The following is a 24,930-nucleotide window of genomic DNA, read 5'->3' as shown; positions in this document are numbered from 1 at the left end:
CAGGAATGGGCTCCTCCTCCTCTTACTTTCGCACTTCCTATTGGGCGGTGCTGGGAAACACGGGCTAGGGGGCATTCTGGGAATTGCAGTCCGCCCAGGAAAGTATAGCTGCTTAATCAGTGTGGCGTGGGTCTGTAGCTTAAGAGAAGATGAATGGGAAACGGCCAGCTGAGCCGGGCCCCGGCCGTGCGGGGAAAAAGGGAAAGAAGGAGGTGATAGCGGAGTTTTCGGATGCTGTCACGGAAGATACCTTGAAAAAGCAGGTGTCTGAGGCCTGGAGCCGCAGGACGCCGTTCCGTCACGGTAACCGAGTGCTGTGAAGGGGGAGCTGCCGCGCGGGGTCTGGGGGCCTCTGAAAGTCCTGCCACTCGAGCCGAGCCCTGGGCAGCGGGGCCACAAGGGAAGAGTCTCTTGGAGACAGTATGACTTTGGCCACCTCTGACTCTCCTGCTATCCTCTATCATCCCAAGTTCGGTTCGGATTTAGAAATCTGAGAAGAGGAAGAAACGTAGGCCCGAGAGTTTTGGGAAGCAGAGGGCATGCAAGTTCGTAGTTCCTCCGAGGGCAGTGATCGCTTATCCCAAAATAGCGTAGCCAGAGCATTTGTTGTGAGCTGCCAGATAGTTGGCACCTGCGCTTAATCGTTTTCACACGCCTATAGGTCGACTGCGTGACTTATGAAAGCAAACAAGTGTTGAGCAAGGGGAGGAACCCACCTTGAACGATTCCAGCCTCAGCCTCAGATACCACCTTAGGGGATAAGAATTCTGCTTAATGCATCATGCTTTCCCTTCTAGAGATTGCCATGATTTTGCTTTCAGTTGTTAAGTACTTTAAAGAGGTGAGTCCTGGGTGTCTGGATGCACATAGAAAGTGATAGCTCTATACACGCAGGGACTTGTCAACATCCTAGGCTGTAGGATGGAAATAGGGATAGTGTCTACCACAGCTTGCTGAAGAGATGAAGTGAAGTCGTGCGTCTACAGCACCACTGTGTTTGGCACGTGGTCGGTCGTGGTGGTGGTGACTATTATTAGAAGCAGTGGGTAAAATGTTGAGCTAGAAATCAAGGCATCGGAAAGTTATGCTTGAACTGATTTAAAAAAAAAAAAAAAAGAATGTTGTAGCTTCCTCCAACAGTAACTTGGGGAAAGAAAAAGTAGGGTCAGTGAAAAATCACCAGCCGCAATTGTTATTGTCACTTTTTAAAAATGTATATATTTTGAGAGAGCAAGCACAAGTAGGAGAGGGGCAGAGAGAGAGAGAGAGAGAGAGTCAGAGAGTCCCAAGCAGGCTCAGCACTGTCCAGCGCAGAGCTGGACTTGGGGTGGGATCCCACCAACTGTGGAGCTGAGCTGCTATTCTCGTTGTTTTTTTTTTAATTTGCTACTCTCATTTTAAGTGTGGGGGAAATCAGTAAAGAATCAAATATATTCAGTTCAATAGCTAATCTTTGAACTAAAACAGAAACGAAAACAAAAAAGCGGGTAGCCTGGGTGGCTCAGTGGGTTAAGCGTCAGATGTCGGCTCAGGTCATGATCTCGCAGTTTATGAGTTTGAGCCCCGCTTTGGGGTTGCTGCTGTAAGCACAGAGCCCTCTTTGGATTCTCTGTCCCCCTCTCTTTCTGCCTCTCCACTGCTCACTCTCTCTCAAAAATAAGTAAACATTTTTTTAAAACTCAAAAAGGAGTACAAACCTTAATTTAGTGATATCACCTGTACTCCTTTTAAGAATTAGTATTTTAAGAACAATATTTTTTAAAAGTAGCATTGAATACATAAAGAAAAAAGAGAGAGCTTATAATTCTTCCTCCAAATCTTAGACTTTACTTACTTGATTTCTGAGAATTCACAACCATTCCCTTTTGTAATCTCTCGCTATACCACTTGGGGGTCAAAAATATAAAAGGAGAAAAAGCCACAAGTAATGTTTTCCTTCCAACAGAGGCCATTGTCATGGACATGGAACCCTTTCTTCACTGCGTGATCCCAGACTTCATCCAAAGCCAAAACTTTTTGGAAGGGCTTCAGAAGGAACTTTTGAACTTGGACTTCCATGAAAAGTATAACGATTTATATAAGTTCCAGCAGGTATTTATGTCCCTTTCACTCTTCCACTTCAGAAATTAATTGACCACAAAGCCATTCATTACCTTTGGACTTGAAGTTTTAGATTGGGTTTGCCTTGGAGGGTCCTTGCCTTGACATTGTAAGAAACATTCATTGATTTCACATAAGCTTACTGAGTGTTAACAATGTATTAGGTGCTATAATTATTGCGTGGGACTCTCTGACAGTCTCTGCTCTGTAAGACTTCAAAATCTAAAATAGTAGAAGTGATAACGATGGCAACAGATAGTCAAGAAATACAGTAAGCCAGTAAGTTAAGTACATTATAAACAAAGGGGATCAGGTACATTTTGGGGATTGATATGCTAAAGAGAACTGTATGTTGGAAAATAATAACCATTTAAATTTTTGAGTTCATGTCTGTATTTTAGGTGGCATGATGTATTGCAGCATGTTGCTCACTGCAGAATGTCCAAGGAGAGTTAGGTCTATTCCTTTTTTGGTGGACGGTTTAATTTGGCAGGAAAGACCATGTCAAAATCATGGCTGGATTTTCTACTCTTAGAAGACAGGGCCTAGTCTAGGTATGGAAATCTAGATCATTGGTTTCCCCAGTTTTGGGGGGAATATCTTTTTAGTACATGGTGTACATCACTCTTAGAAATCCTTTATAAAACTTCATGGACATCAACCCTCAAGAATCACAGGATAAAATGAAAAAGATGAAGACCTATTTTGTTTTCTTTGCATTTACCCTTTGATTCCTCTTTATCTGGGATAAGAAAGTAAATAACAGGATTTCTCTCTCTTTTATTCTTTTGCACTAGAGCTGATTGTGTCCCCCAGTATGTCTATCTTTGGGCCTTACACATATGATTGAATTAACCACATGATAAAATACACAATATAACTCTTAATAATTCAGGAAATCCAGTTAATATTAAGCTTTTATCCTTAGTAAAGTTACATAGGTTAATTAAAACCACAATGATCTGCCTTGGTAATTATTATCAACTTCAGTAACAATAAATCTCTGTTAGATTTAGGGCCATATGCATCTCTGATTACTAAAGTTGAGAAATAAAGCTGGTTTTTACTTAATGCAGTTTGGTGGATGAAAATACTTCTAACTGTAAAGTCAGTGAGTGGGAAAATAATAAAAAGGGCCCTGGGTAATGAGGAGGGGAATAAAAGATAACTTTAGATCACATGGGTGTTTGATGGAACTCTACTGGGCCGTGAATAATATTTACTATGCTCACTTTGGGACTGAACTTCTTCATCCTAAGACAGTAAATATAAAACCTGCTTTCAGTCTTCTGTCCCTTCAGACTTTGTTTGTATCCCCTTTGCTTGTGCTATGAATTGCCTTAATTGAGTCTATGATACCTTCCAGCCTTCCTAACAGTATGTCATTAAGAGTGGCCTGATATTCTGTATATTTCAGAACAAACATTATTGAGTGCATGCTTTATGCCATGCTAAGTACTTTATTAATTCATTAAATCCTCAGTCCTATGAAGGAGGTACATTAACTATTCCTCTCTTACAGATGAGGGGACTACATCAGTTTTTCCTTCTATTCCAGATCGTTCCCTTTGACATATAAAAGAAAGATGTTAAGAAAAAAGTGCTCTTGACCTGACTTTGCCCTTCAACCACCACCCTATTCCTCTGCTCCTTTTTTTTTTTTTTTTTAATTTTTTAGAGAGAATCTCAAACAGGCTCCATGCTCAGTGCAGAGGCCAGCATGGGGCTCGATCCCATGACCCTGGGATCATGACCTGAGCCTAAATCAAGAGTTGGACGAGTGAGCCACACAGGCGCCCCTCTCTGCTCCTCTTGACAGTAGAGTTCCTTATAAGGTGTCTGTACTTTTCTTAAATATGTCTTCTCCCATTCTCTGTTAAGCCCACTTTTCTTCAGCCTTTCACCTACAACTCCACTGCAGCTGCACTTGTCAAGCTCACTCTCGACTTCTTCTACGTTAGTAAATCCAGTCAGTCATCAGTTTTGAGGCCTCATTTTACTCCACCTCCCAGCAGCACTGGAGCTACTATGTTACTCCTTTCTCCTGGAGACATTTTCACTTTACTGTCCGGATGCCTTGGGGCTTCCTGCTACCACCCTGGCAAGTCCTTGGTTTCTTTTGGTAGGCTTTCCTTTTGTACCTGACTTCTCAATGATGGAGTACTTTAGGGCTTTGCCCTTGGGCCATTTCCAGGGAGACCCTCGCTTTGCCTCTACTCTTGGATATCTGTTCAGTGTCTCACACCTAAGTCCAAAACTAAATGCCTGATCTTCTCCCCCTAAATCTGTTCCACCTGCAATTTTACCCATCCCAGTTAATGGCAACTCGATCTTTCCAAGGGACCAGGCTTAAAAACCTTAAGGTCCTCTCTCCCCTCATACCCAGTTTGTCAGGAAATTCTGCAGGCTCTATCTTCAAAACCTATCCAGGAAAACCCACTTCTTTCCATTCCAGTGCCAACAGCCAACACCTGGCCCAAGCCATCTTTGTCTCTCATCAGGATTATTCTATCAGTCTATTAACCAGTCTCCCTGCTTTTACCCTTGCCCAGCTCCACAGTCATAGCCGTTGTGTTATTTTAAAACAACAGTGGACCCAAAAGAATTGAAGACACGTTCACATAAAACTAGTACACAAATGATCATAGCAGCATTATTCTAATATCCAAAAAGTGGAATCAACCCAAATGTCCATCACCTGACAAATGGACAAATGAGTGTGGTCTGTCCACACAATGGAATATTATTCAGCCAGAAAAAGGTATGACGTAGTAATGCTGCTGTAACATGGAGGAGAGGAGGAGACTTGGAAATGTGCTGAGAGAAGCCAGCCACGCAAGGCCACAGACTGTAGGATTCTGTCCATATGGAATGTCCGGAACAGGCAAATCCATGTAGAGAGGCAGAATGTAGATTAGCAGTGGCCAGGAACTTGGGGGAGAAGGGTATGTGCAGTGACCACCTGATGGGTATGGGGTTTCTTTTTGAGGTGATAATAAATGTTCTGGAACCAACAGTGGTGGTTGCACAACATGGTGAATAAACTAAAATCCACCGTATTACACACTTCCGGGTGGTTAAGATGGTAAATTTTAAGTTACATGAATTTTATCCCAATTTTTAGCAATTTAAGTGGGATCCCAATACTCCCTTGCTCAAAAATTCCCATGGTTCCTCATTTCTTTGTCAGAAAGCCAAAGTGCTTAGAACAGCTCTAAGGTGACCCCTTACCTCCTTGGCCTCATCTCCTACCACTCTCCCCCCGTACTCTTTCTGCTCCAGCCACATAGTCTCCTTGGATTTCTTGACTAGGAAATGCTTCACACTCAGGACCTTGAATCCTCTGTGCCTAGGTATTCCCTGGGACTGTTTCCCAACCTCCTTCAAGGCTGTGCATCCCTCAGCGAGGTCTAGCCTGGCCACCGTGTTTGTACTTGGAAGCCCTTCCCCATCTTGAGCATGCCTACTCCCTCATACCCTGCTGGTTTTCCCCGCGCATTTGTCCCCTTCCTTCATACTGACCACTGTCTTTGTATGTTTATTGTCTGTCTCCCTCAAAAATAACATAAGCTCCACTGTCACAAGTGTTTAAGTATTTGTTGAATAAGTCACAGGGGGGTTAAGGAAGTCGCCTGAGTCGCAGAGCCGCCACGTGGAGAGACCGTACGTCAAACCCAGGCAGTCTGGCTTCAGGGCTGGGCTGTTACCCACAATGCTATGCCACCAGGGCACTCACTGAACTGCTTTCCTCTGTGTGTCTTATATATGAAGGAAATCTTTTTTTTTCCCTCTTTTTTATGATCAAGTCTGATGATTTGAAGAAAAGAAGAGAGCCTCACATCTGTGCTTTAAGGTAAACAACTGGTGCTATTTGTCAGGTGTGGGAAGTATTATATAATAACACTTTTGTAGAAGAGGAAACAGACTGAGAGATGAAGTAAGTTCTTCAAGGCTTCCTAGATGAAAACTGAGGGAGCTCAGATACTAGCTCAAATCAGTCTGATTCCAGGGCCCAGTTTCTCAATGATAAAATGTTCAACCTTGTTAGTAATCAAGGAAACAATGCAGGAAGCATTTTTCACCTATTAAGTTGGCAAATATTCAAAACCCCAGTGTTGACAGTCATTGAGACCCCTTTATGCACTGCTGCCGACTTTCTTAGATGATGGTTTTGAAAGATGTATCAAAACCCTAAAAAGTATGCTTATTATTTTGTAGTGTAAGTCCACTTGTGAGAACTTATCCCAAGAAAATAATTAAGGATGAGCTCAAAAATTCCATAGAAGATTATGTGTTGTAATGTTGTTTAAAATAATGAAAAACTATATACAAATTAAATGGCCACGCACTGAGATTTACATAGTTAATGGCACAAATGTAAAGTGGAAAACTCTACAGCTGTCGGCTATGACATATGTGAATTTTAACATGCGAGTATGATAAAGTTAAACCCTATTTCACCAATTCTAAGATACATTTTCTTTTTTCCCATTTTAGCACTGCTGAGATCCAGTGTCTCACAAATTACAATGGTGTCCTAGTTTAATTGGCAACATTTTTTTAAGTGAAATGTAAAATCATACTACTTCTTACAGACAAAGGCATATTAGAGTCAATGAAATACACTTGTCAAAAGAAAAGATGTTAAAACAATACAGTGTGAATGATTTTAAGAAAGATATATATTTGGCTGTGTGTATACCAACGGAACGGCAGAAGAATGGGACGCTTAAATCTGGCTAGTAGGATTTCAGATTTTTTTTAACAGTTTTTTTTTTTTTACTTCTGGAGTGTTTTTTTCCCCAAGTTTTGCTACAATAAACACATGTTACTTTGGGGGGTGGGGGTTTGTTTTGTTTTTTTAAGTTTATTTGAGAGAGAGTACATGTGCACACGAGTTGGGGAGGGGCAGAGAGAGAGGGAAAGAGAATCCCAGGTAGGCTCCATGCTGTCAGCAGTGAGGTGGGGGGAGAGCCCAACATGGAGCTCGAACCATGAGTTTATGACCTGAGCCAAAATCAAGAGTCAAGGACACTTAACAAGCGCCCCTTAGCACGTGTTACTTTGTAATAACGTTTTCATCTATACAGAATTTCTATATATGTTGGCAGTCTGCACAGATTGTTATTTCTTCCAAATCCTGAACTATTGCTTATGTATTAATTGTAACTCATAACATTTCATATTTATTTAGACCTTTCGTTTTTCCAAAGAGAGGTGATCGCGCTTTAAGGCATTATTATCTCATTAGCTCACAGCACGCCTCTGGTAAGCATTTCCTATGGGACCGAGGTTCCATTCTATACACACAGGGTAACAGCTGGATGGTGTGTGAGAGACAGCAGTCCTTGGTCTTTATAGAAAGGTGACCTTTATCTTTCCCGGTTGGATTCTGCAATTTCTCTCTTAAATACAATTAACAAGTGAGAATAATGACAGAAAATAACCCTGTCCTCGTGACACCCTCACAGAGTGACTAGAGGAAGGGCTTTTTATGGAATAAACTTGAGAAAGCCAATGTTACCAGTAAAAGAAGGATTTAAGGCTTTGGTAATAGTTGTTTAAAGCATCAAGACTTTGCAGAAATGTTTGCCACCCACATCTCAAGCCTGGTTCAGCACTTTGCTCTGCTGGCTCATTCCATGTAATTTGCAACTGTTTTTAAAGTTATGTGGCACTTCTGGGTGAACTAATGTAGCACAGTAGTTTACAGAAATTTTTTGGTTTGGTAATGTATAGTGCAGAAGAGGTACTCAGTATTAAAATCTCAGATCCGCCGGAAGACTTGATATTTATGAATAGCACAATTGCATTTGGTGGGAATTTCAATTGTGTACATCTGGACTTAGAGGATCCCCAAAATTTTGTCTGTGTGTGCAAAATGTGAACTAATGTAAATCCTTTCAAAATGATATAAATTCATCGAGATTAACAGAATTTCAAAGTTGATCAGCTGAATGAGTTATAAATTGTATTAAAGAGATTTCTGTACAAAGAACCACATTAGGTGGTAAATGGAAATGGTCGGCATCTTTTAGTGGTATCCTGCTAGCATCAGAACCTCTTTGAAAGGGACACCTGGGTGGCTTGGTTGGTTAAGCACCTGACTTTGGCTCAGGTCATGATCTCACAGCTCGGGAGTTCGAGCCCTGTGTCAGGCTCTGCTGACAACTCAGAGCCTAGAGCCTGCTTCAGATTCTGTGTCTCTGTATCTCTGCCCCTCTCCCATTCTCTCTTTTTCTCTCTCTGTCTCTCAAAAGTAAACATTAAAAAATAAATTAAAAAAAAAGAACTTCTATGAAAGATTTTCCTGAGTGCCACATAGTTAGCATAATATAGACCGTTACTGCAACTTAAAGTTTTTAATCTACAACAGTGTCACCCAAGTGGTCATTAAACAGTGGAGCCAGTTTTAGTGCTGAAGAACATATCTAAAAATCAGTAACCTCGGAATGGAACATCAGTGCAATAAATTATGACAGAGGCCAAATCACTGCCATGATAGGGCATGCCATAAATTTAAGAGGAAGAAAGTAAAATGAAACAGAGAAAAAAAGATTACAGTAGATAGATTAGTATTTATTTCTCTTTATTTCAGTTCCAAGTCCTAAACTGTGCAAGTTTAAAGTAAAGAATAAACCGCAGCCTCCAGAAAAAAGTAGTTGTGGCCTAGATCCAAATGGAGGCCTCACTACAGCCTAACAAGTGATCTTTGTTTACATTTCTAGGAAAGTTCTGTTTGAAGATTTCCGGACTTGGCTTGCTGACATTTCCAAGATTGACCTGGAATCAACTATTGACATGTCCTGTGCTAAATATGAATTCTCTGGTAAGCAAGATAAAGCCCTTGACATCTGGAAGTCTTAAAGGCTTTAACTAACAGTGGCAAGAAGATAGCACCAGTGTGCCAGAATCCTGGGCTGCGTGTCCCCGCGTAGCATTAGAATCTGCTCAGTAAGGAACACTTGACCGGCTCATATACCGAAACGCCCACCTTCCTGGAAGGTATAATAAGGCAGGGGTTGTCTTTGGTGGAAATATGAAAACTGTTGACCATATTTCCCAGAAAATGCTGACATTGCACATGCACACCCGCTTTGTGTACAGTATCAGGAAACTCAGAGGTGATGTTGTAAACTCTACTCGTAGAACCACATTCTTAAGGGAAAAAACCTCAATATAGAAGGATACAGTGTAAACCTTGACAATCCCCTTCCCTTTCTTTTTGTCCCCCATCTCTTCAGAGGGATCCATTATCACCAGTTCCCTTTGGGAGCATGTAAATGTCTTTTTGAAAACATGTTTGGTTTTTTTGTCTACAAGAAAAAGTATTTTGTTTTGTGTTCCTGAGTCCAGTTTTGATTTGGGTTTACTCTCACACAATATAAAGTATAATTGGGGGAAGTATAAATTGGTAGCAACTTTTTGAGGGTAACTGAGTGGTACACAGGAAGAGTCCTATCATACGCCCTTTTTAAAAAAAAAAAAACTTTTTCTTTTCAATTGAAATAACTTCAAACTTCTAGAAAAGTGGCAAGCATAGTACAAATAATGTATTTCCTGTTGGACTTGGTTGCCGTCCTGCCCCATGACCCCCAACTGATTCCTACAACAAGGACATTCTCCTGTATGATAATGATAAACCATCAAAACCAGGAAGTTGAGATTAATACATGATTCCCATCTAATCCTCAGGCTCCATTCAAGTTCTATTATTTGGTCCTTGATTGCAAAAGGATCTAGGGGCGCCTGGGTGGCTCAGTCGCTTGAAGTGGCCGACTTCAGCTCAGGTCATGAGCTCACAGTTCGTGAGTTCAAGCCCCGCATCAGGCTCTCTGCTGTCACCCGGAGCCTGCTTCAGATCCTCTGTCCCCCTGTCTCTGCACCTCCCATGCTCGCTCCCTCTCAAAAATAAATAAACAGGGGCGCCTGGGTGGCGCAGTCGGATGAGCGTCCGACTTCAGCCAGGTCACGATCTCGCGGTCCGTGAGTTCAAGCCCTGCGTCAGGCTCTGGGCTGATGGCTCAGAGCCTGGAGCCTGTTTCCGATTCTGTGTCTCCCTCTCTCTCTGCCCCTCCCCCGTTCACGCTCTGTCTCTGTCCCAAAAATAAATAAACGTTGAAAAAAAAAAAATTTAAAATAAAAAAAAAAATAAATAAACAAAAAAATAAATAAAATACATGTTCAAAGGATCCCGTCCAGGATTGCACCGTGCATGTAGTTGTCATGCCTGTTTGGACTCCCTCAGTCTTTCCTTGACTTTCATTGTCTTAATGCTTCTGAAGGTTTACAGAGGAGTCATTTTGTAAAACTTCCCTCAGTTTGAGTTTGTCTGATGCTTCCTCATGATTAGATTCAAGCCATGTGTTTTTGATAGGAATATTACAAAATTAATTACGTGGGGGTTTTTTGTTTGTTTTTTGTTTTTTTTTTTACTGCATCTTCTCAAGTGGTATGTGGTTTCTGTGTGTCATAGTCTAGTGATACTAACTCTGATTACTTAATTAAGGTGGTGGCTAATGTCAGGTTTTTCATTTGTTTTTTTTTTTTTAATTAAAAAAAATTTTTTAATGTTTGTTTATTTTTGAGAGAGAGACAGAGCACAAGTGGGGAAGGGGCAGAGAGAGGGAGACACGGAATCTGAAGCAGGCTCCAGGCTCTGAGCTGTCAGCATGGATCCCAACACGGGGCTCAAACCCACAAACCACAAGATCATGACCTGAGCCAAAGTTGGACGCTTAACCAACTGAGCCACCCAGGTGCCCCAGCATCCTCTGATATTTCTTGCTAGGTTATTACTATGCAAGTTGCCAAACGGGGATATTTTTCAATAAAAAATCATTTCTTTTACATTTATTAGTTATTCTACTGTAAAGGAAACATTCCCCTTTTCCCATTTATTTATTCATGTATTTATGTCGGTGTGGATTTATGGATTACTGCTTATGTAATGGGCTATAAGCAGTTGCTGTCATTATACTGATGCTCATATTGTCCCTGATTTGATCAAGGGGAGCCCCTTTAAACTGACTTCAGGTCCTTTTGATGTGTCCCCATCATTCTTAATATATCTTACTTTCTAGCAAAACAAGATTTTCCAGGCTTATCTTACATTTCCCCTGCTCTGGATCCAGAGTTGGCCATTCTTCCAAAGAACCCTAGTTCCTTTTAGTGAAGAATGATGCTTAAAAATCAAGATCTGTGTGGCTCAGTCGGTTAAGTATCTGACTTCAGCTCAGGTCATGATCTCACAGTTCGCGAGTTGGAGCTCCATATCTACTACTGTCAGTGCAGAGCCCACTTCAGATCCTCTGTCTCCCTCTCTCTCTACCTCTCTCTCTCTCAAAAATAAATGAACGTTAAAAAAGAAAAAAATCAAGGGGTGCTTGGGTGGCTCAGTCAGTTGAGCGTCCTACTTTGGCTCAGGTCGTGATCTCACAGCTTGTGAGTTCGAACCCCACATTGGGCTCTGTGCTGACAGCTCAGAGCCTGGAGCCTGCTTCAGATTCTGTGTCTCCCTCTCTCTCTTCCCCTAACCCACTCACATTCTGTCTCTGTCTCTCTCAAAAATAAATAAACATTAAAAAAAATTTTTTTGTTTAAATCAAGATCTGGACTGTAGGTGTTTTTGCTGTTAGGGTGTCACCGCTCCCAGGCCTTTCAATGGGAAAGAGGCAGCAAACACATATGCACATATACACACACATGTGCACACACGTGCATTTACACTTTTGTGTGTTTCAACATCTAGAAATATGTAGATATCTAAATATCTATATAAACATCTACACATATAAGAAGCTCAATTCACGTTGATTCCTGCAGTTGCAATTCAACACTTTAGGTTTATCCCAGATTTTGCCATTTCCGTATTTGTAATTTCCTACCTCAGCAGTAAGAACCATGGCTTCCATTATCTTCAATAGATTTCTTTATCAATCGATCATGATCCCTCCATGTGTGAACAGTCTCAGTTCACCATAGCATGCCTTCCCTCCCCTGCCCTACACAGATGCCTGCCTTGCTCAGTTCCACCAAATGGCCCTTAGTTTTAGCTCAAGAAATAAATGGGAATCAGTACCAAAAGGTCTATGTACAGTGATGTTCATTAAGGCAAATGGAGACAACTTAATTAACAAGTGGAAGATTAAAGGGGAAGGAAGATAATTCATAACCCGTATGGTATACTACGTGGCCATTAAAAAGCATGACAGGTGTGTATACTGATGTGGACACTTACGATGTAATAAAAAGGCCACAAAATAACCACTGTAGGATACTGTTTTTTTAAAAGCAAATGTATGTAGGAAAAATACTGGAAGAATATATGCAAAAATACTGTTAGTGATTCTCTCTGGGGTCTGTCCATATATGTGCCCTTCAGTGCTTTTGGAGTCCCCCATGTTGCCCGTTTTATGTCTCCAATTATAAACCAGGAGAATAAGTGTCATTTTACAGCTGGAGGAGTTCACATTACAGATGAGTATCAAATGGACTGATATTAAATGCTGGATCCAATCAGCTCCAGCTGCTCCTGGAGCTGCTCCTTGCGGTGTGGGACGTTAAAGTGTGTGTTGCACTATTGCAGATGCCCTCCTCTGCCACGACGACGAGCTGGAAGGGCGCCGGATCGCCTTCATTCTTTACCTGGTTCCTCCCTGGGACAGGAGTTTGGGGGGCACCCTGGACCTGTACAATGTTGATGGTAAGACAAGTGCATGCTCCTTGGCACTAGCCACTTCTGAGTTCTTACATACAACATGTGTACTCATCTAAGGAGGCGGAAGCCATTCAGTGGGGTGACAACCGCAGGGGAAGGGATGTCGGCCCTGACAGCTGCCTCTGAGTTGTGCTTCAAGTCGTCATTACTCCAGCGATAGAGTCCGTTAACAGGACTCGGCAGACCCTACTTCTGAATACTGACCGCGGAAAGGTAGAGTGCGTATACATTCGCCTGGCACCGTCGGTCTGCTAGGGTGAATCCATCTGACAGGAAGCCAGGGCTGTTTTCTAAGGACCGACACCAAATGTTGACTCTGGAAAACTTTCCGAATTTATTCCAGCTCTCATCAATAATAGAGGGATGGCGTAGTGAGAACAGATATCACCCAGCAGAACCAGCAAGTATGAGGGAGACAGATGGAAGGGGGTGGTGGTTTGGGATCTGCAGGGTACGTCTAGTTCCCCCTAGAAATCTGAGAATTGTCGGAGTGAAACAAGGCGGACTGGAATTGGTTAACGATAACGAAACCACATCTGTGGTTGTTTTCTCTCCTGGTGCAGAACACTTTCAGCCGAAGCAGATTGTCAAGTCTCTTATCCCTTCATGGAACACACTGGTTTTCTTTGAAGTGTCTCCAATATCCTTTCACCAGGTAACGGTTGTAAACCACAAATATATAGAATGTAAGGATCATACTTTTTAGTTCCCCATTAACAAAATATGACAGCTTCCCGATGGACCCCTGTGGCCAGATAGTGCCCACATCCGTTGTGATGGATCTGGAAGTCAGTGCACCCTGGCTGGTGACCTTCCCCCTTATCTGGTGTGTTCATTCATGTGCTGCTGGCCTTTCTTTTCAGGTGTCTGAAGTCCTGTCTGAAGAAAAGTCACGTTTGTCTATAAGCGGCTGGTTTCATGGTCCTTCACTGACCAGACCCCCCAACTACTTTGAACCACTTGTACCTCGGAGCCCGCACATCCCACAAGATGTAAGGATAAATGCCGGTTGTCAGGCCTCTTCTCTAGAAGCTGTAGCATGTCGTTTGTTTTCCTGGTAATGAAACTAGACTTTACGTTTGCTCTTCCGCTCTTCTTGGATAAACTTTTGATAGTATCTTTTCTCAGGCAGAGTTTTCTGGCACTTTTATGTGTAACAAGGAGGAAATTATAGAGTGAGGATTTGCATATATTTTACTGTTATGAAATGACATAAGTGCAAAAGCAATAAGAACTGTGAACTCATATTTGGCATCTGCTCCTCCTTTTAAGCATGAAATTTTATATGATTGGATCAACCCTACTTATCTGGACATGGATTACCAAGTTCAAATTCAAGAAGAGTTTGAAGAAAGGTCTGAAATCCTCCTAAAGGAGTTCCTTAAGGTAAGCCAGCATATCCTGTCCAGTATATCTTGGGGACATCCTAACAAAATCTCACTGTTATAACAACTTCTGCTTTTGTCTTTCTTCTTGGGTGGGTGCATAGGCATCATTAAAGGAGTTTTTTTGTTTTATTCCCGATTAGAATATTTTTATCACCCTCTTCTTCAAATAAAATATGGAAGCAGTACTAGCAGCCGACATAGGTAGCAGTTGTATGCTTAGTGGGTTAAGAGTCCCTTGGGTGTTCCCCAGTTTTCTAAAATCTTAATGGTGCACACACACACACACACACACACACACACACACACACACACACACAACTAGCCTCTAGGCTGAGAGGGAGTTGTATGTATTTTCCTTCCTATTCATTTGGTGAATATGGTTCACTATAAGCTCATTGCTTTTAGTAGAGAGATTATTAATTGGTCAACCCCTATTAACGAACATTTGACAAGGATGAGGTAGCCCATTTCAGTGGCAAGGGAACTACATCAGAAGTCAGAAGGACTCTATGTTCATGTCCTGGCTCTATGGTTTTACTAACCCGAGCAAATCACTAAATCTCTCTGAGCTTCCATTTCATCATCAATTAAACTGCAATAGGACCTGCCTTGCTCGTCTTGAAGAGTTACTGTGAGGGCCACACGAGATCATGGATGCTGGTGTGGTGTTTCACAGTGATCCTGCTCCCCCCAGAAGCGCAGTCCCAAGAGCTGTTCCTCCATGAGAAAGATAAAGGTTCTGTCTCTCTCTCTTTCTCTCTCTCTCTCTCTCTCAGAATTTTAAAGCTGACATTAGCATATTAAGGAATTTGAGAAGCATAGTAAATAAACTTGTTTGACCCTATTTTACTGAGTTTACCTAAATCAGGCTTTGTGATCCTTGTTCCTGTTTTACAGCCGATAGGACTGCAGTGTTGAGAACATTCCTTGGGAAGCTACATTAAACAACTATAGAGAAAGCCTCTTGAGCATATTTCAACAGATTATTCAGCTTCTTGCTCTGTTCATGGCTTATTATATTTATAAGGCTGATTAAATAAAAGTGAGGCCTGCAAGAGATTTTCGTTGTAATGACATTGGCTGTTTTGCAGCTTAATTTTTTTCCCCTCATATGTTCTGGATTGAAGTCTGTATTGTGATCTTCATTTTATAAATGCAGGCGACTGAGATGTTGAGCAATTTGACATAAGACCTACAACTGCTAAAGGAGATAGTCCAGATTAACACTCGAATCTCTTGGCTAAGGCATGCTGATGATTTATCCAGTCTTTGTTCTGGCTTCACTGTATCAGGCCTGGGGTGGGGGGGTGAGTGTCGGCTGGCCCTTTTAGGAATCAGCCAGAATGATTCTGCAGAGCTGCTCCAGCTGCAAGACCAGGTGTGGGACTACAGGGAGAGTCCCTGACTGTTTTTTTTTTTCTGTGCTCCTTTTCCAGCCTGAGAAATTTGCAGAGGTCTGTGAGGCTTTGGAGAAAGGAGATGTGAAATGGAGCAGCCGAGGTCCCCCTAACAAAAGGTAGAACCAAGACATTTGCATTTAGCACCTGCCTGTTGGTCAGCCAGGCTCACCTCCGATAATAGGACATTGGCCCTGGTGGTGTTTCATCCCCACAGCCATCTGGTAGCAGGCCCCGAGAGAACCTCACTGTTAGAACAACTGGTGATTCAGTGAGCTATGCCAAGGTTTAGGCAGCGGGGTACAAAGCTAATGATCGGCTTTTATTCCATGCGTGATATTACGTCTGTGGCTTCGATGAACAACTTGGCATCGCTGCTTTCCAGGTTTTATGAGAAAGCGGAGGAGAGCAAGCTTCCCAACATCCTGAAGGACTGCATGGAATTATTTCGCTCCGAGGCTCTGTTCTTGCTGCTCTCCAACTTCACAGGCCTGAAACTCCACTTCTTGGCCCCTTCAGAGGAAGATGAGGTGGAGGACAAAAAGGAGGGCGAAGGCACCTCTGCAGCTGATCACACTGAAGAAGGGACTAGCCATAGCTCCCCTGGGCCCCAGAGCCCTCAGACAGCCGTCAGCCACAGCAGCCAACAGAGCAGTGAACAGACAGACCCAGAGTCAGAGGAAAACGAAGCCAAGAGAGGTAAGCTGTCGATATGATTTGTCCTTGTGTACCATTAAGCACTCACTAGTCAATCATTTATTCACCCAACAAATATTGCTTGTGCATCTGCTCTATGCTAGGCCTGTTTCAGGAACTGGAGGACAGAACAAACAAGGTCTCTGCTCTCCTAGAGCTAATATTCTAGTAGGAGAGGACAAAGATTAAACGTGTACACGAACCACAAGGACACATCAAATAACGATAAGTGCCATGCGGAAAACTTTCGTAGGGTCACGTGTGAGCAACGACCGAGTGGCCTCTGAGGTGAATGGGCAGTTGGAAGAGCCTGTCTCAGAAGCTGCTATTTGAGCTCAGATTGGAATAACAAGGATCTATGGGAAGAACATTCTAGATAGGAGGAGCAGCTCGTATGTTTTACTAGGCTAAAGATTTACGAACAGTGGACAGAAATAGGACTGGCTGTGCCCCAAACTACTTTAAAACACAACATCATCAAGGAGAGGAAGGTGAGCAGCTTATGTCTGCTAAGGACCAATAGCAGGCTAAGAAAAACTTGTTTGCATTTGGGCACATGGACAGAGGAAATGATTATTAAAACTAGAGGAAGTCTAGGGGCGCCTGACTGGCTCAGTTGAAAGAGCATGCGATTCTTTTTTTTTGTTTTGTTTTTAATGTTTATTTTTGAGAGAGAGAGAGAGAGACAGAGTGGGAGCAAGAAAGGAGCAGAGAGAGAGGGAGACACAGAATCCGAAGCAGGCTCCAGACTCTGAGCCATCAGCACAGAGCCTGATGCAGGGCTCGAACCCACAAACCGCGAGATCATGACCTGAACCGAAGTCGGACACCTAACCGACTAAGCCACCCAGGCACCCCCCCAAGAGCATGCGACTCTTGATCTCAGGGTCCTGAGTTGGAGCCCCACGTTGGCTATGGAGATTACTTTAAAAAAATAAAAAATTTTAAAATTTTTTTAAAAAGTAGAGAAAGTCTTTCATCATCTACAAACAAGATGAAAAAAAGGGGCGCCTGGGTGGCGCAGTCGGTTAAGCGTCCGACTTCAGCCAGGTCACGATCTCGCGGCCCGTGAGTTCGAGCCCCGCGTCAGGCTCTGGGCTGATGGCTCGGAGCCTGGAGCCTGTTTCCGATTCTGTGTCTCCCTCTCTCTCTCTGCCCCTCCCCCGTTCATGCTCTGTCTCTCTCTGTCCCAAAAATAAATAAAAAACGTTGAAAAAAAAAAATTAAAAAAAAAAAAAAAAAAGAAAAAGAGAAAAACATAGGAAATTTAAGAGGGAAGGCTTCTGTGGATTTGGTGACTGAGTAGTTACCAATTCAACATACATGTTTCAGTACCTACTAAACCAGTCGAGAAAATCTGTTTCCCAACTCCTCTCCTCAGTTTTACTCTCCCTGCTTCCGCTCTGATTTCTTGAGAAGGACCCCATGCAGTTAGAAGAGCAAGGACAAGGGATCCCCGTGGAAACAAACCCCGAAGTGTGACAGGGAAACCACAAGCATTGTAATGCAGATTCTGTGGCCTCCCAAACGGACTGACCTGTTGCTTTTGTCACCACAGATACTTAGAACACCAGACCCAGGTAGCTTTTCCTGTACTGGTCAATACACTAATGTTTTTTACTTTATTTTTGAGAGTGAGAAAGAGAGAGAGAGCAAGCAGGGGAAGGGCAGAGAGAGGGATACACAGAATCCACAGCAGCCTCCAGGCTCTGAACTGTCAGAGCCCGACATGGGGCTCCAACCCATGAACTGTGAGATCATGACCAGAGCTGAAGTCAGATACTTAAGTGACTGAGCCACTCAGGTGCCCCAAGATGGCCTTTAAGATAGAGGTTGGCTTTCCTTGATAATTGAAACTGGCATCTATACTTGGACCCTAAAAGGAATCAGGTGAAGATCAGTGGAGCCTCAGGGGCTGTTTAAAAAGGTATTTGTTTACCACTATTCCTTTTGGTTTCATTTTTATGGGAACCTGCAGCTTAGGAAAAAAAAATCTATATAGGCGGCCAAAAGATGCTTTATTCTATTACCAAGCGTCTACTGTTATGGAAGACCCTGGACCAAAGCAGAGCAGGGAATACAAAAGGTAAACATGAAAAGTAACTGTTTGCAAAGTTTATCATCTTAAAAAGGTGGGGACCAAGCTATAAAGGAGCAGAGTTTTTATATTTTATTAAACTGGCATAAGTTCAAATTAGAGGCTTTATAACTTTAGGATGTTAAATGTAACCCATGTGATAACCAAAGAAAATAGCCATAGAATATACATAAAAGGAAACAAGAAAGTAACTTAAATGTTTCAATGCCAAAAAACCAATTAAGTACAAAAGACAGGAATGCAGGATATGGGGGACAAAAAGCTATAAGGCATTTAGAAAACAGGGGCACCTGGGTCACTCAGTGGGTTGAGCGTCTCTTGATTTCAGCTCAGGTCATGATCCCAGGGTTATGGGATAAAGCCCCACATTGGGCTCCACACTGAGCATGAGCCTGCTTAAGATTCTCTCTACCTCTGCCCCTCTGCCACATGCTGTCTCTCTCTCTAAAATAAAAATATTTTAAAAATAGCAAAATGACAGAATTAATTCCCTCTTTATTAGTAATTATTATTTTTAAAAATTTGTTTTATTTATTCATCTTGAGAGAGAAAGCACAAGCGAGGGAAGGGCACAGAGAAGGAGAGACAGAATCCCAAGCGGTGTCCGCACCATCAGAGCAGAGCCCAATGCAGCACTCGAAACTACAAACTGCGAGATTATGACCTGAGCTGAGATCAAGAGTCCGATGCTTAACCAACTATGCCACCTAGGCACCGCTCTATTAGTAATTACTTTAAATATAAATGACTATCAAAAGAAGGAGATTGACAAAGCAGACAGGAACACATGATTCAACTATCTGCTGTCAGGGCGCCTCGGGGGCTAAGTCTGTTAAGCATCCAACTTCAGCTCAGGTCATGATCTTGAGGTTCATGAGTTTGATACCCACATGGGGCTCACTGCTGTCAGTGGAGCCCACTTTGGGTCCTCTGTCCCCCTCTCTGCCCCTTCCCTGCTGTCTCTCAAAAATAAATAAACTTTTAAAAATGTTTAAAAAAAAAAAGAATTTCTTTAAAAAAAAAAATACTGTCTGCTATCTACAAGGGACCCGCTTGAGATCCCAGAAGCAGAAAAAGATTGAAAATCAAAGGATGGAAAAAGATGTTCCATGCAAGTAGTAACCAAAAGAGAGCAGGAATGGCTATACTAATATCAAATAGACTTTATCTTTATTTTATTTATTTATTTATTTTTTTTTTATTTTTTTTTTTAAATTTTAATGTTTATTTTTTATTTGTGTGTGAGAGAGAGAGAGAGCAGGGAAGGGACAGAGAGAAGGAGACACAGAATCTGAAGCGGGCTGCAGGCTCCAAGCTGTCAGCACAGAGCCCGACACGGGGCTCGAACCCACAAACTGCGAGATCATGACCTGAGCCGAAGTCGGATGCCCAACTGACTGAGCCACCCAGGTGCCCCTATCTTTATTTTATTTAAATTTTTAAGATATCATACAAAGTGTCTTCTCTAACCACAACAGGATGAAGTTAAAAAGAAATGAGCTATCAAGCCATGAAAAGATACAGAGGAACCTTAAGTGCTATTACTGAGTGAAAGAAGCCAGTCTGAAAAGGCTACTTATTGTATGATTCCAACTCTATGACATTCTGGAAAAGGCAGAACTAAGGAGAGAGTCAAATCAGTGGTTGGAAGGCACTAGGAGGAACAAAGGGATGAATTAGGTAGAGCACAGGGGGTTTTATGGCATTAAAACCAATTCTGTCCAATACTGTCATGATGGAGACTCGACATTACTCATTTATCAAGACCAATAGAATGTAGAGCACCAGGAGTGAACCCTAATGTAAACTATGGATTTTAGTTAATAATAATGTGTAGTATCAGCTTGTCAATTGTAACAAGCGAATCACACTGAGACAGGATGTTAATAAAGGAGAAACAGGAGATAGGACAATCTATTTTTTTTTTTTTTTTTTTTAATGTGTATGTTTGAGAGAGAGCGAGACAGAGCATAAGCAGAGAAGGGGCAGAGAGAGAGGGAGACAGAATCCGAAGCAGGCTCCAGGCTCCGAGCTATCAGCACAGGGCCCAATGTGGGGCCCAGATCCACAAACCGTGAGATCACAAACTGAGCCGAAGTCGGACGCTTAACTGAGCCACCCAGGCACCCCTGCAGTCTGTTTAAAATTATAGTATTTATTCATGTTATAATTTTTTTTTATTTTGGCAGCTAAATATTCTATCTGAAACTAACTGTAAAGAAAGAGAGCATCAACGTCCCCCCCGCCAACAGTCAGACGTGGTACATTTCTGACAGTCACTGTTAAGGCTAGTTTGGTGGAGTAATAGATCAGAACAATAGGTCAGTAGGTCAGAAATCATTATGGAAATGATTTCACTTTAGTGCTGGATCATTCCTGCTTACTATTCCCTCGCAATCTAGCAGTTGTATCAAGTTATTTTAAATTTTTTCTGGCCTTCTATGGTTTTTTCTTAGACTCAAGTGTTCCCACATGCCAGGGGGAGTTGAGGCGTTGGAAGACTGGTCACTACACTTTGATCCATGACAACAGCAAGACTGAATTTGCCCTGGATTTACTTCTCTACTGTGGCTGTGAAGGTAAGAGTCAGGAAGTAACTTATGGAAACCAGTGAGCTGTTTCCATAAGAGGGGCAGTCTCTCCCGGTGATGCTCTCCACCTGACCCAATTCAGAAGTGATGTACCTTGGCCAGGATCACAGATCACAGAGGCACCCTGTTGGAAGGGATCTTGGGGGTCATGAACTTCAGTCTCCCCAACTCAAAGGATTTCTATCTGTGACTAAGGTATGGGGGATGTGGACCAAAATAGTTTCCCTCCAAGAACCCTCCCGCCCACTCAGATCTACATCTTTTATGTAATTTTCCTTCCAGGTGTATTTTACATTTAATTCTTAGTTTTCACTCCTTATTCGATGCTGGTTGAACAGTAAATTCCGGCTTATAAGCCATAGAGTTGGTTACCACTAAGGTCCCAGATCCCCCAGTCGTAGAGCAGCCTGGTATGGGCGATGTAAGTAGATGATGGAAGTCTTGTAGGAAAAGCTTTCTGAATGCTGTTTGTCTTCCCTTTGTAAGGCTGGGAGCCAGAATATGGTGGCTTTACTTCCTACATTGCCAAAGGTGAAGATGAAGAGGTAAGTTGCTTCTGATAGCAAACTGTCCTTCTTCTTAAGGAAGCTTTCATTCTTCACACACCCAATTTTTATGACCTTCTGCCAGTGTCCTTAGCTGATAAGTGCATGATGGTCTGCCTGGCACTGGTTCTGATTTCTAGTAGTAAGTACTCAGCAAGGAATAAAAATGCGAAAGGGTAATCACTAGGCATTTATTCTACCCTATTGAGAAATTCCATAGAAGTTAAGAGTTGATGGTGCATTCCCATGAAATCTTTGGATATAGTAAGGAATAAACGCAGGAGGTAGAACCTTTCTGGGTATGTATTGGAATGGGGTCCGTTGGGAAATGCCTTGACAGCTAGAGCAACAGCGCCTCCTCGTAAAGGATCTTTTAAAAGATCCCCTGTCACCAGTCTGAGTACATGATGTGAAAACCATCTGTTCCGTGGTGAATCGTTGAGGAAAAGAGTTGAGAATAAGTTCTGTGCTCTGATGTGACACTGTATCACTTATTTCAGCTTCTAACAGTGAATCCGGAAAACAACTCTTTGGCACTGGTCTACAGAGATAGAGAGACTCTGAAATTTGTCAAGCATATTAACCACCGAAGCCTAGAACAAAAGAAAGCCTTCCCAAATAGAACAGGTTTCTGGGACTTCTCGTTTGTCTATTACGAATAACAGGGCTGAGCCAAGCTGAAGAAAAGAGACCCTTCCTCAGTACCGGGGAGTGCGGAAGAGTTAGGCATCACGCGGAGAGCTACAAGGTGGCCTGTGTGACCGTGTCTTCAAAACTGCGTGGTAGGACTCATCGTTATTGTCTGCAATCTAGGCCTTGAGCTTGGAGCCAGGTATTTCTCTCTTGATAAAAAAAAAAAAAAAAAAAAAGCTTTTTTGTCTTTTTTTTTTTTTTCACATTCAGTTTTTCATTTTCCACATGGACTTCCTTAGTGATTTTTAAAAAGCTTTTGTGTGTGGTAAAATACACACAACATAAAGTGTACCATTCTAACCATTTTTAAGTGTATACTTGAGTGACATTAAGGATATTCACATGGTTGTGCAGTTGTCACCACCACCCATCTCCAGAACTTTGCCATCTTCCCAGACTGAAACTGTCCCCACTAAAGAGTAACTCCCCGTCCCCCTTCCTAGCCCCTGACAGCCACCATGCCACTTTCAGTCTCTGTCTCCGTTCATACAAGTGGAACAATACAATATTTGTCCTTCTGCAACTGGCTCATTTCACCTAGCATAAAGTCTTCAAGGTTCATCCATGTTTCCAGTGAGTGTTTGTTTTTTAATACTCATAAATGACTGCTGATTCTGTCCTTCCTAAGCATACCGGTTTAGAAAGTTACAGAAACTTCTGTCCTGTTCTGGGTGGGCTCATTATACTTCCTCCCAGTGCCCATGGCTTTGTTTCACTGTGACTCCCTTAGGACAGTGTGGACTTAAATGATGATGGTATTCCTGCCTTGGTAAACACCGGGCCCCAAACCACATGGCCCCTGAGACTTCTGAGTGGCTGCTTGTGCCATATGTCATCGTTCCTGGGGACCCACTGCTTTTCCATCCTAGAGTTGTGGCTCCTGTATAACTAGATGATTCTAGCCTCGCATGTGTCTTTCCTGTCCCTAAATACTCTCGGGTCAGCTATAAAATGAGTTGCCTGTTTTTCTTTAAGAGAACAGATGCTAAAGGCCACATCAAAATGCCAAGAGGCTGTCCATTTTGTTACATTCTCTTCCCTGAACTGGTGTGAGGCTTATGTGACAACTACCACCTATACATGGGGGTGTGTACGAGGGAGGGTAGTGGTCGCCGCGTCGTTAGCTGCAAGATGCTGTTCTCGTTCCAATACTGTCTTCTCGTTTCCTGTTTTTTTACATTGATTACCAACTGTTACCGTAACTTTTATTTGGGATTTTATTAATCAGTAGGAAAAGCATTGGGCTTTTACCTTCTTTAATCTCCTAATACTTCGAGTACTCCCTCTAAAGTTGGCATTTAAATGAAGAGAATGAGGTTCACTTCCTTTAGGTTGATGGTTTCAAGATTTCTTTGATTTTGTACCCCAGATAGATAGTATCTAGATAGATAGGGATAGCTATCTAGAAATTTTACACATGTACGAATATTCAGTATTGTCATAAAACACTAATTTTTCTCGGGTGAGATGAAAAAGAAGTACCTAGAACTAGCTCTAACGTCTTCCCACACACACACAGTACCGGGCCAGTTTACATGCATACTGTTTATTTGGTGTTTTTTCAGTTTATTTTGAGAGAGAGAGACAGGGAGAGAGCCAGCAGGGGAGGGGCAGAGAGGAAGAGACAGAATCCCAAGTGGGCTCCGCACTGTCAGATCCATGAGATTGTGACCTGAGCCAAAACCAAGATTCAGACACTTAACCGACTGAGCCACCCAGGCACCCCCTACATGTCTGCTGTTTTGGAGACCAGAATTCTTTCACCACAGGGGCGCCCGGGTGGCTCAGTTGGTCAAGCATCCGACTTCAGGTCAGATCATGATCTCACAGTTCGTGAGTTCGAGCCCCGCATCGGGCTCTGTGCTGACGGCTCGGAGCCCAGAGCCTGCTTCGGATTCTGTGCCTCCCTCTCTCTCTCTGCCCCTCCTTTACTTGTGCTCTATTTCTCTCTCAAAAATAAATAAACATAAAAAAAATTTTTTTAAAGAATTCACAGCACAGTGACACGTGGGATTACAACAACTTTGTAAATAATGGCTTACATGTCAAAGTTTGCCTTTTCTTTTCAGTTCCTACAGACTGAATAAAGGTCATCCCTACAATGTTATTTTCGCTCACTTGCTTTCTGATGTGTTTTCATGAGCAGGAGAGAGGGGGATGAGGTTCTAGTGAACAATCTGTCGGTAGCATAACTGCAAGTGGAAGGCCCAGGGGAAAGCGCCAGGGCTCTTGGAAAAGAGATACTCATGGCCGTAGGTGACATCTAGGAGGCCACCCCACTTTTCCAATTCTGGAGCGCTCAGTCTAAGCATACGTACAACGCAAGCGTTAAAATGTGTTTATTAGTTTCTCCTTAACCTCAGTGTGTTTAAGGTCTGCACCACAGCAGAAGCTTCTGTGCTCTATGCCAAAGGATCTCGCCGTCCGAAGGGAGAGAGTCCTGGAGGGCCAGGCTCCGACGTTTCCATCAGTTACATCATCTACAGGAAAGATGGTGTGTTCACAGGGCACTTTTCTGCACTGAAGACACTCCGTGATTGAGAAGCTGGTTTTCCTTAGTACTTCATTCTTCACCTGGATTTTTGGGGCTTAAAGCCAGTGTCAATAGTTGTGGCAAAAGAGGAACTGAAACACGGGCATCTTGTAAATCCTTCTTTCAGGTAAGAGCTGTTGATGTTCACCTGTGTAATAGATGGTATCTT

At 42.6% G+C, this 24,930-nt stretch overlaps 1 protein-coding gene across 2 annotated transcripts; it reads left to right on the top strand.

Moving 5' to 3' along the window:
* Nucleotides 1-74: 74 nt before the first annotated feature.
* Nucleotides 75-24,345, top strand: OGFOD1 (2-oxoglutarate and iron dependent oxygenase domain containing 1). 2 transcript variants are annotated; one of them, XM_025920648.2, is made up of 13 exons: nucleotides 75-303; nucleotides 1,946-2,091; nucleotides 5,907-5,953; nucleotides 8,829-8,929; nucleotides 12,689-12,805; nucleotides 13,384-13,475; nucleotides 13,684-13,812; nucleotides 14,093-14,206; nucleotides 15,645-15,724; nucleotides 15,991-16,304; nucleotides 20,856-20,978; nucleotides 21,477-21,535; nucleotides 22,036-24,345. In XM_025920648.2, exons 1-13 carry the CDS (start codon nucleotides 150-152, stop codon nucleotides 22,195-22,197), a joined length of 1,638 nt encoding a protein of 545 aa, XP_025776433.1. In that variant the 5' UTR covers nucleotides 75-149; the 3' UTR covers nucleotides 22,198-24,345. The 2 variants fall into 2 exon arrangements, with proteins under 2 accessions (XP_025776433.1, XP_086545524.1); XM_086689398.1 differs by lacking the exon at nucleotides 75-303 and adding an exon at nucleotides 366-841.
* The last annotated feature ends 585 nt before the right edge of the window (nucleotides 24,346-24,930 follow it).

Source organism: Puma concolor, chromosome E2, assembly GCF_028749965.1.
Source record: "Puma concolor isolate L17-30 chromosome E2, mPumCon1.1.hap2, whole genome shotgun sequence".
Taxonomy (NCBI): Eukaryota; Metazoa; Chordata; class Mammalia; order Carnivora; family Felidae; genus Puma; species Puma concolor.
Note: the sequence above shows the minus strand (reverse complement) of the source record. Positions and strands in the feature narration are given on the sequence as shown.